Below are 13,659 nucleotides of genomic sequence, written 5' to 3' on the forward strand. Positions count from 1 at the left end.
TCAGGCAGTTCCTTTGACCTCATGATTCTCATTTGCTCTGACATGCACTGTGAGCTGTAAGGTCTTATATAGACAGGTGTGTGGCTTTCCTAATCAAGTCCAATCAGTATAATCAAACACAGCTGGACTCAAATGAAGGTGTAGAACCATCTCAAGGATGATCAGAAGAAATAGACAGCACCTTAGTTAAATATGAGTGTCACGGCAAAGGGTCTGAATACTTATGACCATGTGATATTTCAGTTTTTCTTTTTTAATGAATTTGCAAAAATTTCTACATTTCTGTTTTTTTCTGTCAAGATGGGGTGCTGAGTGTACATTACTGAGAAATAAAATGAACTTTTTTGATTTTTGGAAAATGGCTGCAATGAAACAAAGAGTGAAAAATTTAAAGGGGTCTGAATACTTTCCGTACCCACTGTACATTATACTGGTGCATATATTGTATGTTACCTTAGTGATATGTCGGTAAAAGAAAACGTTACAGAAATTGTAATGCATCGGATTGTGCTTTTTTCAGGCAAATCAAATGCTCCTTAGCTTTATTGGGGGTTAAAAATGTCTCAAGTGAAAACTGTTATAAATAATAAAGAGAAAAACATTCTAATGTCAAGAAAATGGAAATGTTGTGTGGAGTCTCAGAGTAAGTTTGAGCACTGAAAGCCCATCTGTGGACCTGACTTGGTTTAAAACAACTCTTACTTTGTGTGTCTGTCAGTTATCTGGATGAGTTGAGTGTAGCTGGAGAGTGTGCGGTGGAGTACTTGGGTCTGTACCAGAAGTTGATCAAGCCCACACACTGGAAGGTTTACCTGGCAGCCCGTGGAGTCCTGCCCTACATCGGTAACCTGATAACCAAGGTAATGGCCCTGAGTTAAAACCTTGAGATTTGTTTAAATGAATGAAAGTGAGCTTTAATTGTTTCGAGATATTCATATGTCAATATTGCAAATAAAACTGGATCTTTCACTTCTGTTTAATTCCATGTTCAGGAAATAGCCAATCTGCTGGCTCTGGAGGAAGCCACACTGAGCACAGACTTGCAGCAAGGCTACGCCCTTAAGAGCTTGACTGGTATGTTAGTTTCAGAACTGTTGTTTGTCTGACTATGAAATTAGACATGACACTGTAGGTATTGTAGGGTGCAGGAGAATTTCAATGCCATAACAGAATAAATGATACCAATGAGTTTTAGATCACAAGTAAACTTTAAGTAGTAAGTAAAATTTTGATGCCTTAAATATTAACATGATTTGTATGTGTTTGGTCCCGCCCCAGGATTGCTCTCTTCTTTCGTGGAAGTGGAGTCCATTAAGCGGCATTTCAAAAGTAGGTTGGTCGGCACGGTGCTCAACGGCTACCTGTGTCTGAGGAAACTGGTGGTGCAGCGCACCAAGCTCATCGATGAGACTCAGGACATGCTGCTGGAGATGCTGGAGGACATGACAACAGGTCTGCACTGACTCAAGTTCAACAGACACCAGATCTAACCATGTCTCAAATTGTGGTTCCACTGCTTCATTTTGGTGTTTATAGCAGTTCTTTGTTTTCATGCTTCTTAACGTCAAAGAAAAAACTTTTTCAAGTCATAATTAGAAGAGTTTTCATATTTCAATAAAATAGATAAAGCATATTAAAATGCTTATTTGTAGAGAAGAAGAAATCCATGAAAATTATTTAAAGCTCTTCCAAAAAGGTCATTATATACGTGTTTAAAACATCAACATTGTAAATCTTGTTGTGCTGTTCATAGGTACTGAGTCTGAAACCAAAGCCTTCATGGCAGTGTGCATAGAGACTGCAAAGCGGTACAACCTGGATGACTACAGGACACCGGTGTTCATATTTGAGAGACTGTGCAGCATCATCTATCCCGTGAGTTACATTTACCCCTGTGCATTTCAATTCGAAAAGTCCTCCAGGATAATGAGTTTATCTTCAACTGCTGCTTTTTGTTTCATCCTTTGTGTTTAGGAGGAGAATGAGGTGACAGAGTTCTTTGTGACGCTGGAAAAGGATCCTCAGCAGGAGGACTTCCTCCAGGGCCGCATGCCAGGAAACCCCTACAGCAGCAACGAGCCCGGCATTGGCCCCTTAATGAGGGACATCAAGAACAAGATCTGCCAAGACTGCGACCTGGTGGCGCTTCTTGAAGACGACAGTGGCATGGAAGTATGTATATTTTATTTAAACAAAACTTCTTGTTTTTACACTAGCTTTTATCAAGATATTCACACATGCTCAGTGAATTCTGGCCTGTTGCAAGAAATGTATCCAGTGCAACTCTGTTTTCCTCAGCTCTTGGTAAACAACAAAATCATCAGTTTGGATCTGTCAGTGGCAGAGGTCTACAAGAAGGTCTGGTGTCCTACAAATGAGGTGAGAGTCCTAGTGAGTTTGACAGTGAATGAGTGATCCTTATAAGAGCGTTTGGAATTGTGAAGATTGTCATTAAATGCTAACAGTAATCTAAATAGCTGTGTAATAAGGAAACAATCATGAAGCCTGCTGGTTTTCCTCCCCCCCCCCAGGGTGAGCCAATGAGAATCATCTATCGAATGAGAGGTCTGCTGGGAGATGCCACTGAGGAGTTCATAGAGTCACTGGACTCAACCACAGGTTCGATCTACTCTTAACTTATAGAGTCAAACATGACTTCCTCATACGTGTTTTAATCAAATGGTTTTTGTCCTAAATATCACACACATTAATGCACAAGCCGTTAGCCAGAAGGACATGCTTTGCCATCACAGTTGCCTTTATTCAGTACCCTCTTGAGGACTAATGGGAAAGAATGTGCAGTACCTCCATTAAAAAATCTTTTAACCTGACCTTGTTACAGATGAGGAAGAGGATGATGAGGAGGTGTACAAGATGGCAGGAGTCATGGCACAGTGTGGGGGTCTGGAGTGTATGCTCAACCGGCTGTCTGGAATCAAAGATTTTAAACAAGGAAGACATCTGCTCACTGTAAGACTGTTTTTTGCCAAAAACACTTTCCAATAAGAGTTTTCTTAATCTTTATTCTCTCTCTTTCCTCTTGACCTTCAAAAGCATACTGAAACATGTTTGAAAACTTAATGTGTCTTAATAATAAAATGAGTAGTAACAGATTCCAACAGAATTTTGTGATTGAAAATCTGAATAATTATCTGATTTTAAGCTTTAGCCCACTCAGCATTTCTCTCCTGTAGTTAACAGAGAAACGTCACACGCAAGTTTATTGGGTTGGAAGTATTGCATTTCTGACAAAGGCAAAAACACAGCGATCCCCTCTGCAGTTTTCAGAAATACCCACAGTGGAGCTGCGGAGTTGACAAGTGTGCCTCTCTCTCACTCACAGGTTTTGCTGAAGTTGTTCAGTTACTGTGTGAAGGTGAAGATCAACAGGCAGCAGCTGGTCAAACCGGAGATGAACACACTCAACGTCATGCTGGGAACTCTAAACCTGGTGAGTGTTACAGTGACTGTAACGTTGTGTTGTGTAGTCTGGTTAGAGGAGAGGAGGTTGATTCTGGTTCAATTAATCTAATTCAAATTAGAGTGCAGTCTTAACCTGGCTCAGTTTCTTTAAGTGTTCTTTAAGTGAAATATCAGTTTAATGTCCTTTTTGCTTCAGGCTTTAGTGGCAGAACAGGAGAGTAAGGACAGCGGTGGAGCCTCCATAGCGGAGCAAGTGCTGAGCATCATGGAGATCATTCTGGACGAAGCCAATGCTGAGATTTCAGAGGACAAAGTAAGCGTCTAAAGCAGATTCACCCTTCTGAGTGAAAGGAAAATAGGAACTTTTGACACCTTACTATTGTCAAACCCTGAAAAATTCTATACTTGTAGCTTTTATGTTTAAATGTGGACTGGTTTATTTTTTGCAGGGTAACCTGCTGCTGACCGGAGACAAAGATCAGCTGGTCATGTTGTTAGACCAGATCAACACCCCATTTGTTCGCTCCAACCCCAGCGTGCTGCAGGGTCTGCTGCGCATCATCCCATACCTGTCCTTTGGTGAACTGGAGAAGATGAGGATCTTGGTGGAACGCTTCAAACCATGTTGCAGCTTTGACAAGTGGGTCAATGAAATTGATATATTGTATTTTGAGTATTGCTATACTTATAGAATAGAATAGAAACACTTTCAGGCTTTACAAAGACAGATTTGTGCCACTCTGAAAACCATACTTCTTCTTCCTCCTTTAGTCAGTACAGTTTGTGACTAAGTAGAACTGACTCCTGGCTTTGTTTTCTAAGGTATGACGAGGAGCATAGTGCAGATGAGAAGGTGTTTTTGGATTGCTTCTGTAAAATCGCTGCTGGAATCAAAAATAACAGCAACGGTCATCAGCTGAAAGATCTCATTCTCCAGAAAGGAATCACACAGAGTGCGCTGGACTACATGAAGAAACATATCCCAAATGCCAAAAAGTAGGTCTTCTTACACCTTCAAGAATATTACGTATCTGTGCTTTATTATTGAAACCCTTTTTCTCAACTCTGTCTTTAGTCTGGATGCAGATGTCTGGAAGAAGTTCCTCTCCAGACCAGCTCTACCCTTCATTCTCAGATTGCTGCGTGGTTTGGCTACCCAGCATCCCCCCACACAGGTAATAAATATTTTTAATGAAAAACTCTATTAGAGCAGCGTAATGCCAAACAGTGGAAGAAATATTTGAACCAGCCTCAAACTTTCCATCGTCAGTTATTTTGCGAACAAACCTAGCAAACTAACATGGCTGTTTGTCCTCTTATCTTCTGTTCAGGCGTTGATAGGCACAGATTCAATAACCAACTTGCACAAGCTGGAGCAGGTATCCAGTGATGAAGGAATTGGCACGCTGGCGGAGAACCTTCTGGAGGCGCTGAGGGAGCACAGTGATGTCAACCTGAAGATAGAAGCAGCCCGCAGGGAGACGAGAGCTGAGAAGAAGCGTATGGCTATGGCCATGAGACAGAAAGCCCTGGGAACACTGGGCATGACGGTACTCCTTTCCTCTTTTTTTGTTTAAATGCTTTTCATTTGTATCTCTGACGCTCCCATTTTGCTTTATTAACACCGTCCTGTGTTGTTGATTTTTCTGTGCGGTTTGTGTGTTTGCCTTTCAGACCAATGAGAAGGGTCAGGTGGTGACAAAGACCTCACTGTTGAAGCAAATGGAGGAGCTGATCGAGGAGCCAGGCTTGACCTGCTGTATCTGTAGAGAGGGTTACAAGTTCCAGGTACACAACTCATCCAGGATAATGAGTGGATAACACTTTACTTTAAGTCCCTCTGTTTGGCATTCATAAGCAGTATAGCAGATGTAAGTCTAGTCTGGTGTAATATAAAATTCATAGGAGAAGTTGTAATTGCTGTCATATGCTGTACCTTAATAAACACTTCTTATCTGTTAATAACAACTAATATGTACTGCTTTTAAATGCAAAATAGATGACTTATTTAACTAGGAGTGGATGACATAGTGATTTAGTAGTCAGGTTTAAATTAAACACACACAAAATAATTTTTTATGAAGCTTGTGATCTTATTGTAGATATTTTTGAAACAGTCGTGTGGTTCCAAATTGTAGATGACAAAAGGTGAGTGCATTAATTTAAATCATTAGCTGCCTCTGATAGTAACTGTAGGCAGATAAAATGATACCAGTTAGCATTCTGAAAAGCCCTGATTACTGAGTATGATTTGGCAGTCTTCTTGTGGACTGAGCCAACTTGTTGTGTTTTAAATTAACATTTTGGTCCTTCTGTCTCTTATCCTAGCCAACTAAAGTCCTGGGTATTTACACTTTCACGAAGCGTGTGGCCTTGGAGGACTTTGAAAACAAGCCTCGCAAACAGCAGGGTTACAGCACTGTGTCGCACTTTAACATAGTCCACTATGACTGCCATCTGGCAGCTGTCAGGTAACAATAAACACAATTACGGATCTGCTGATGTTTAGAGTGCCCTTTAAAAACGTTCTGCTGTAACCTCACTTTTCATTTATTCTAATCCTTTTATTTTACCTTCTCCCTGCGGCAGGCTGGCTCGTGGGCGAGAGGAGTGGGAGAGTGCTGCTCTCCAGAACGCCAACACCAAGTGCAATGGGCTGCTTCCTGTGTGGGGGCCACATGTGCCAGAATCAGCGTTTGCTACGTGCTTAGCAAGGTAAAATCATCTATAAGCGCACGCACACATCTGACATTTCCTTTGTGTTGCACACAGTAAATCATTCCCAACTGGATTTCTCTTTGCCGCACAGACACAACACATATCTGCAGGAGTGCACAGGCCAGCGGGAGCCCACGTACCAACTCAACATCCATGACACCAAACTGCTGTTCCTCCGCTTCGCTACAGAACAGTCATTCAGCGTGGACACAGGAGGAGGAGGACGAGAGAGCAACATCCACCTCATCCCTTACATCATCCACACTGTGCTCTATGTCCTCAACACGTACGTGCCTTTTAGATGTAAAATGTATCTGATGACAGAAATTACTGATGGTGCACAAATCATAAGTCAGCCTTTTTGACAAACCTTCAGCTGGTATGGCTCATGTATTTCCCACCCTCATCTCACTTTGGAAACCCTCACTGTCACTGCAGTACAAGGGCTACGTCCCGGGAGGAGAAGAACCTGCAGAGTTTCCAGGAGCAGCCGTGTGAGAAATGGGCCGAGAACTCGTACGAGGTTGAAGGACCGCACTATTTCACCACCTTGGCCATGCACATCATCCCGCCTGAACGTTGGAGGACTTCACGGATATACTTCCTACGAAGACTCCTGGTTACCGCACATGTCCGCAAGGTCTCGGCAGTCTGCACCAACAAGTATGACACCATCTGATTTTTCTGTCGCTATTTCTTTTACAGCTGGCACAGAATTGAAGCAGTCTTTGAAAAATTGAAAAAGTCTTAAATTCGCTAAAGTTTCTGTTCTAGGTCTTAAATAATTTTAAACAGGTCTTAATTTTCCAACGCCCATGTAACGCTACCTCTAATGATCACTGAAATGCTCCCGCAGCGCTTTAGAGTGTTTTTTTTTCCTCCCAACATGCAGCTGTCGTGTCATTGCCGCAAGTCTCTTTCGGACTGTACCACAGATATAAAACGGATTTATTCTTCAACCGTGCGAAAGTACAACCTTAGTGACTCTTGCCTGAGAGAAACAGAGCTTAGCTTGGTTAAAACCAGTTGCTAGCAACGCATTTAAAGCATCCTGTCGCTTCTTAATGAATGAGCATCGCTACTAAAATTTCACACGATCATTAATGATTTTCAGTAAAGTTAAGGTAACAATCAACGCATGGCTGTCTCCCTCTCCTCATTCTTCAAAGGTCTCCCACACAGCAGCTTTCCCCACCTCTCTCAATTCAATTCTAATTAGCTTTATTGGCATGAATGTATAACAACAATATTGCCAAAGTGCCAACTACATAAGAACAATCAACCCCATACATTTCATTAAACAAGTAATTAAAGCGTAAAGTAATTAAAGTGTGTGTGTGTGTGTGTGTGTTAGAAAAATTAAAATATATAAAAAATTAAAATAAAATAAATAAATAAAACTGTGTGTGTAAAATATATTAAAATAAAATAAATAAATATCCCAATAAACAGTAAGCATGTGTGTGTCTCTGTCTCCCACTCCTTGTCTGCACCTCTGAGTTTTTCCATCAGCAGTAGGTTTAGGTAGGTTACCGAAAAGACACAGAATTCTTCATTTTCTGGATATTTCCACCCGTGATCCTTTTTCACGGCAGCAGGTGCACCATATGCCAGCTTCTTAATTACGTAGCCTATCAGTGTCATCGTCCATCCAGGTTTTTCATTGTTGACATCGTCCGATGCCAATTTTGTAAACATCACTCTACCTCAATTTGAATGCATTTATTTACTCTGCAAGTAATTTTGTGACTGCATTTCCTTTGTGCGTTTCTTTTTTTGATGTCGTGACACAGGTCTTAATTTTCATTCATAGTGGTCTTAAACCAGGTGAAACCTTCAGAAACCCTGAGTTAAATCTCTTCAGTTTGGATCGAGTTAGAAATGTTTAATTTTGTTACATTTTGGATGCTGTGTACTGTATTTAAGATTTTCATATCAGATCTCCTACCTTCATCCTCTTCTCTTTTATTGTCAGACTCACAGATAAAGCACCAAAGGAATATGCAGTCTATCGCTCTCCTCTTCTCTTCTGGGGCCTGGTGGATCTCGTCTACGACATGTTCAGGGTAAAAGCATTTGTTTTTTCAATTTCAAAACAACAATGCATGTTGATACCACAAACATTCAGACGTCATGCTAACCAATGATATTCTGCCATGTAGATGTTGTGTTTTTGTTGGGAGGCTTTGATTGATTGGGCACTGATCTGTGTTTGTCAAATCTTTGCAATCTTGATAAATTTGCTGAGACATGTTTAATCCAGTTTTTAAGTTATTTTAAGAATGAAACAATGCTAAACGAAGGCTCGATGAACCGTAACAGCAAAAACAAAAAGAGCTCAATGTTAATGCAAACAACAAAAACAGCTCTGAATGTATCAAAAGACATTTAAAACCTCTGTATTTGACACTACTGGGATCATATATGCAAAAACAAAACCACAGTAACTGACCTCACTGCCTTCTTCTTCTATTTGGCTGTACAGAAAGTTCCCACCAGCAACACAGAGGGGGGCTGGTCCTTCTCACTGGCAGAATATGTCCGTCACAACGACATGCCCATCTACGAGGCCTCAGAGCGCGTGCTCAGAGCTTTCCAGGATGAACTCATGCCCGCTGAGTCCTTGTCAGAGTTCTTTGATGTTGTAGGTTAGTATATATACACACACCTGATTACTTTCTATCTGCCCAATTATCAAAACTGGAAAATAAAAAGAATCATCATTGTCAGAGTTTACTCAAAATATGAGTTAATTTGAGATGTGACACATTTACTGAGATGGTCTCTGATGCAGCTCTACTCAGTCAGCTCTTGAGATTAAATTAATGCCTGGTTTAAGTTCTAAACTTGACTCGATGTTTCTCCTCCAGGTCTTCTCTCTGAAATCGCAGACCCAGACCTTTTCCTGCAGGATTTGTTGAACTCTTTGCCCTGATGGCCAACCTCAACACACACGCACATACACACACCTCCAACACAAAACAGCCCTGCAAATAACGTTGGGACGCCTACCAACTGGAAAAAAAAAAAAGAAAGATTTTCTCCTTTTACACACTGACACACACATGCTGAGTACACACACAGTATACACCATGCTTCTTTCTCACTTCCCTCCACCATATGACATCTTCAAATTAACTTCAAGAAACTATGTATAGTCTAAAAAAATCATCCACTTTTGGCAACATCTCTGTAGCATTTAACACAAAAACACAGTGCTGTTAAACGGTGAGGGGAGCACGCTAAAACAGAATTTACGCTTTGCCTCTGATTCAGGCGCCTTGTGTCTGGAGCTGAGGACACCAGGCCTGACAAAAGATTTGGGACTCTGTTAATCATTAAACCAGAGACATTTTGTGTATTGTGTGATTCACGACTGTTACCGCCAACAAACCGGAAGATGTCTTTTAAAGGACATCACCGATTGTCACAGAATGGCGGGCTGAGAGAATTGAATTATTCATGTAAAATAACACATAGTTGGCCGGTTGATGAAAATAACTCGTGAATTCTGTTTTAGGGTGGAAATGTTTTTGGCTTTAAACCCCTGACCCCCTCATATTTTTGGGTGCAATGTTAAGGTAACTGAAAATGTTTTGGGATTTGACCCAAGTGTTACGAGTGACATTTGATTTTTTTTGTTTGTTTGTTTTGTTTTCCTTTTTGTTAGTTTGTTTCTGGCCAGGGCTTTTAACATGGCAGAAGGTTTCAGTGTCCTGTGTTTGCCAGCTAACCTCTCCTTTTCTTCCGGGCTTTTGCCGTTTGGTCTTGATGGAGGTTGTAACTGGAATTTGAGTGATGGACAGAAAAAAAGTTCTTTGATTTAGTGTGTATGTGTAAGGTTTCTTTTATCAACCTCAAGCAAAACAGGGAAAATAAAGATGAATAAAGGTTTTTTTTTTGTTGTTGTTTTCTCCATGAAGCTATGCCTTTGTGAAAAACGTGAACTTTTGACTAGTAAAGATTCCAACTGTTGCAATGAAATATTAGACCTGTCCAAATTAATAATAAAACAGACCTACATTATATCCTTTAACACCTTTTTCTTTGATTTATTGTTTTGTTCAGTTTGTTTTCTTCCTCAACAGTTTTTTTTTCATTTCTCAGTCCTCTGTGCTCTTTCATTTAATTTACTGGCCAAAACCTTCAGAAGATATTACTGGAAAGAAAAGCGCAGCTGAGTTTTAACCTCAGCAACTGATCAACTTACAGACAGTTAAAACAGCGCACTTCTACACGAGAGCTGAATGCATGGTGTAGTTCACCCAGTTTATTGTTAATTCGCCTATTCCCTCTGCTACAATGTTCAACTGTTGCTGAATGTCTGCTTTTTGAATTTAGCCCATGATAATAATAAAGCAGTAATACCAAATCTGATCCAGGGTTAACCTCTTCTGTTTCAGCTGCTATTTACACTCTTAAAAAAAGGAGCATCACTTTTTGTGTCTACATTAAAATAGCACAATTGTCAGCAAAGGCCTTTTTCACATAAGACATTTTGACCAATACAAAAGAGTAGTTATTGAAAAATGGATGATGTCTAAATTCCGTTTAGCTGCTTCACTTTCAGGGTCCTCCTGGTATCAAAGTCTTATATAGGCACCCCAAAATAAGGTTTAAAAAGTGTTTCCCCCCATCGGTTATACTTCTTGCTATGCATGCTCAAGGTTTCACAACACTCAACTGTGCATGTACGTCAGTGGAACCACACGATTGGCTTAATACCGGTATGTTTCTCAGTTGTGAAAAATCAGACATTGGCTTGTGGGCGGGGCGGGATATGAGCATACAACCTTTGGCTTTATGGGCTTTCCCCATAGAATTCTATTCAGTATTCTTCTAGTGGCGTGTCACTTTCCTAAATCATCTCTGCCCGCGTTGTCCAGCGCTGACCCGCTGTCACACTGTCATGGTGTTTGGGTTTACTGGGACATTTGAATAGAACAGAGCCGTCGTTTATATTATCATTAACACCTGTGCTTTTCCTACTAGGACAAGTTAACAGGTCTGTTAAAATGTCCCGTCAGGAGGCACCGAATTGACGATAGAAATACAAAAATAATTCAAGTCCATCCAGTGTATTTTTTGTATGCATTCAAGTTATTTTTATTTGATTATTTAGGGTTTCTGTAAGGATACGTTCACACTGCAGGCCTTAATGCTCAAATCCGTTTTTCCCCCCAAATTCGATTTTGTATTGACAGTTCACATTGTTTAAATGTGACCCGCATGTGCAGAAGAATAACATGACGTTACACGCAGCACGGTGATGGGGAAAAGTCACTCTTTTGAAAGACTCCAAATGTCGTTCATTAAAATTAACTAATCTTTTTTGTGTCATTTCGTTCATTTTAACTAGGCTGGTTATTGCGGCGCTGCAGCCCTCTAGTGGGCGATTGTAAAAAAAACAGCGCAGTTCTCAAACACAGAAGGCTGCCTGGCTTGCTCTAATTAATAATCTAAAGTATAATGCACAAATTCACCTCTTGATCTTTCTCCATCATGGTTCTATGGAGCCACAACCAAATTCAAACCATGTAAAAACCACAGAAATATTGTTGTCAATATTCGATTAAGCCACTACTCCGGCTAAATCCGTCCATTTTCACAAACTTTCCTGAGTAAACAACCAGACCAGCCATATATATAATTATAATTATTATCACTATGTCTCTAAAGTGCTCATTCATACAGTAGCCTAACGCCTATCCATGCGTAAAATCTATATATTAACATCAGATTTACAGGGAATATATTGAAGTAATAAACTTGACACACTAGATGAAAAAAAGACATTCTTATTAAAATTTAACAGATTTAATAATCATCTCAAACACTGCAGGTTGTTCACCAGTGAGGAGCGGTGAAACAACAGCACGGCTCTGTCGATAAGTTCTCTGGCGGACCAAATTCAGTGAAAATATTAGACATTTTCAAGGGCTGTAATTTCAAAATACTAGATCAGATTGCTCTGATACTGACAGGGTCACCCTGAGGTGGTCTGCTGTCACTGTGAAGTGAAATGAGTCTGTGGAAACAGAAGGCTGAATTTAGTAAGCTTTCTGTGAGAATGTAATATTTTCTTTAGATACTTGTGTTGTCTTAAGCATTTATTTATTTATTCAATCGTTTCTGCCACATCAATTGCATTATGTTCAGCAAAAGCTCACTTTTATTTTAAAATGTGCTGCGACACGATGTTACCGTAATGCCTAGAAAAAACACGCATCGCAAAACAGCGCGAGCGCTGGCTTGACTGTCGTTTTCGAAGTGGAGGCTGGCTTGACTTCAGTGTGACATGTCAGGTGAAAAATGAACGACTCAAACCCACAGTTATGAGTCCTGAACTAATCAATTCTGTTCCTGTGCTGACGGAGACCTTTCAGCTGTTGTGTAACGAGTGAACGTAAGAGTCCAAGACTATTCATGCATGCTGAAAATGAAGGAATTACTCACAGAGACAACCCGTTCCTCCTGAGTCACATACAAGATTAGGTCAAATGAACGAAACGTTCTTTGAACGACACAACACTATGTTGTACAGAAGTAAATAGAGTCACAGAAGTTTGCTCCGGTTAGCTTCTAAAGTTAACTTACTTGCTAACCCACCAAATTTTCACCGGAGACTCCCGTATTTCATTGTCCTCTCACGGGTCACATTTCTCCCGAATTATGACAAGTGTTCACAAATTTCTGTCCTTTTCATTACTGTTTATCGCGCTGTACAACACAACTGCCCGACTTACTAACGTTACACTCTCTCTCTCTCTCGTTCTACTGCGTCCACTGGGAAAAGTTGCAGTAACTTAGAAGAGAGCTCGAGGTCCGGTGGATTTCAGGTGTAAGAAAGTGAATTTATATGCAGATGACAGCGAGGTAGAGAAGAAAAAGGGCGTTTTTGAGGCGCAGCGTTTTTTCCGACTGCTTTGGTTGCTATGATACATTTGTTGCAAGTAGTTCTACCTGACTTTACTGCATGTAAAAATGTCAACACAGAGTAAAGCACTTGCTCTGTATGAAGAGGGTCTGGGTATTTCTGGATAATCCGTAATTCGTTTGTAATACAAAAACGAAAACACCGTTTATCTGTTTTTTGTTTCAAAACGAAAAACCAAATAACCGTTTTTGGTGTCAGAATCAAAAACCGAAAAACCAATTCAAAACGGCCCGTTTTTCGTTTTTGGGGATTAATTTTATTGTTATTCCTTTTTGAACAAAGAATGAAGAGTCTGTGAACTTGGGGAGAATTAAACATTTGTAAGGCCATTGGTGACCTGTAACTTCAGATCAAGACAATTGAATTAATGTTATATGTAGCTTAGGATAGCAGTTAGCCTATTTATTTAAGTTTATTTTATTTAATTCATATTTTAGTTTCCTAATATATTTATAGGCCTTCTTGCTATGTGGTAGCTCAACCAGCAGAGGTCACTCTGCCCCCTTCTGTGGCGCCAACAGGCACTCAGCGGCTCGTCACGCGACTGGCGTTTTTACCAGCATATAAAAACGCGGCGCTCC

General features: G+C 40.4%; 1 protein-coding gene and 1 long non-coding RNA gene across 9 annotated transcripts in view; both read left to right on the plus strand.

Annotated features, from left to right (window-relative positions):
• Nucleotides 1-10,518, plus strand: part of ubr4 (ubiquitin protein ligase E3 component n-recognin 4) — a 62,988-nt gene extending 52,470 nt beyond the window's left edge. For all 8 annotated transcript variants that reach the window (XM_046057522.1, XM_046057524.1, XM_046057523.1 and 5 more), the window contains 22 exons: nt 719-860; nt 993-1,074; nt 1,279-1,452; nt 1,754-1,875; nt 1,975-2,172; nt 2,299-2,379; nt 2,532-2,619; nt 2,843-2,970; nt 3,344-3,451; nt 3,620-3,736; nt 3,873-4,063; nt 4,246-4,419; nt 4,499-4,598; nt 4,755-4,973; nt 5,098-5,211; nt 5,752-5,894; nt 6,013-6,138; nt 6,233-6,427; nt 6,580-6,804; nt 8,117-8,207; nt 8,627-8,789; nt 9,012-10,518. In XM_046057522.1, coding sequence (XP_045913478.1) covers nt 719-860; nt 993-1,074; nt 1,279-1,452; nt 1,754-1,875; nt 1,975-2,172; nt 2,299-2,379; nt 2,532-2,619; nt 2,843-2,970; nt 3,344-3,451; nt 3,620-3,736; nt 3,873-4,063; nt 4,246-4,419; nt 4,499-4,598; nt 4,755-4,973; nt 5,098-5,211; nt 5,752-5,894; nt 6,013-6,138; nt 6,233-6,427; nt 6,580-6,804; nt 8,117-8,207; nt 8,627-8,789; nt 9,012-9,076 — 3,046 coding nt within the window. In that variant the 3' untranslated portion in view covers nt 9,077-10,518. The remainder of the gene's footprint in view (nt 1-718; nt 861-992; nt 1,075-1,278; nt 1,453-1,753; nt 1,876-1,974; nt 2,173-2,298; nt 2,380-2,531; nt 2,620-2,842; nt 2,971-3,343; nt 3,452-3,619; nt 3,737-3,872; nt 4,064-4,245; nt 4,420-4,498; nt 4,599-4,754; nt 4,974-5,097; nt 5,212-5,751; nt 5,895-6,012; nt 6,139-6,232; nt 6,428-6,579; nt 6,805-8,116; nt 8,208-8,626; nt 8,790-9,011) is intronic.
• Nucleotides 10,519-12,370: 1,852 nt separating this feature from the next.
• Nucleotides 12,371-13,659, plus strand: part of LOC123975402 — a 6,860-nt gene continuing 5,571 nt past the window's right edge. Inside the window, exon 1 of the long non-coding RNA XR_006826048.1 lies at nt 12,371-12,446. This is a non-coding gene — a long non-coding RNA (uncharacterized LOC123975402). The remainder of the gene's footprint in view (nt 12,447-13,659) is intronic.

This window comes from Micropterus dolomieu, linkage group LG08, assembly GCF_021292245.1.
Source record: "Micropterus dolomieu isolate WLL.071019.BEF.003 ecotype Adirondacks linkage group LG08, ASM2129224v1, whole genome shotgun sequence".
NCBI lineage: Eukaryota > Metazoa > Chordata > Actinopteri > Centrarchiformes > Centrarchidae > Micropterus > Micropterus dolomieu.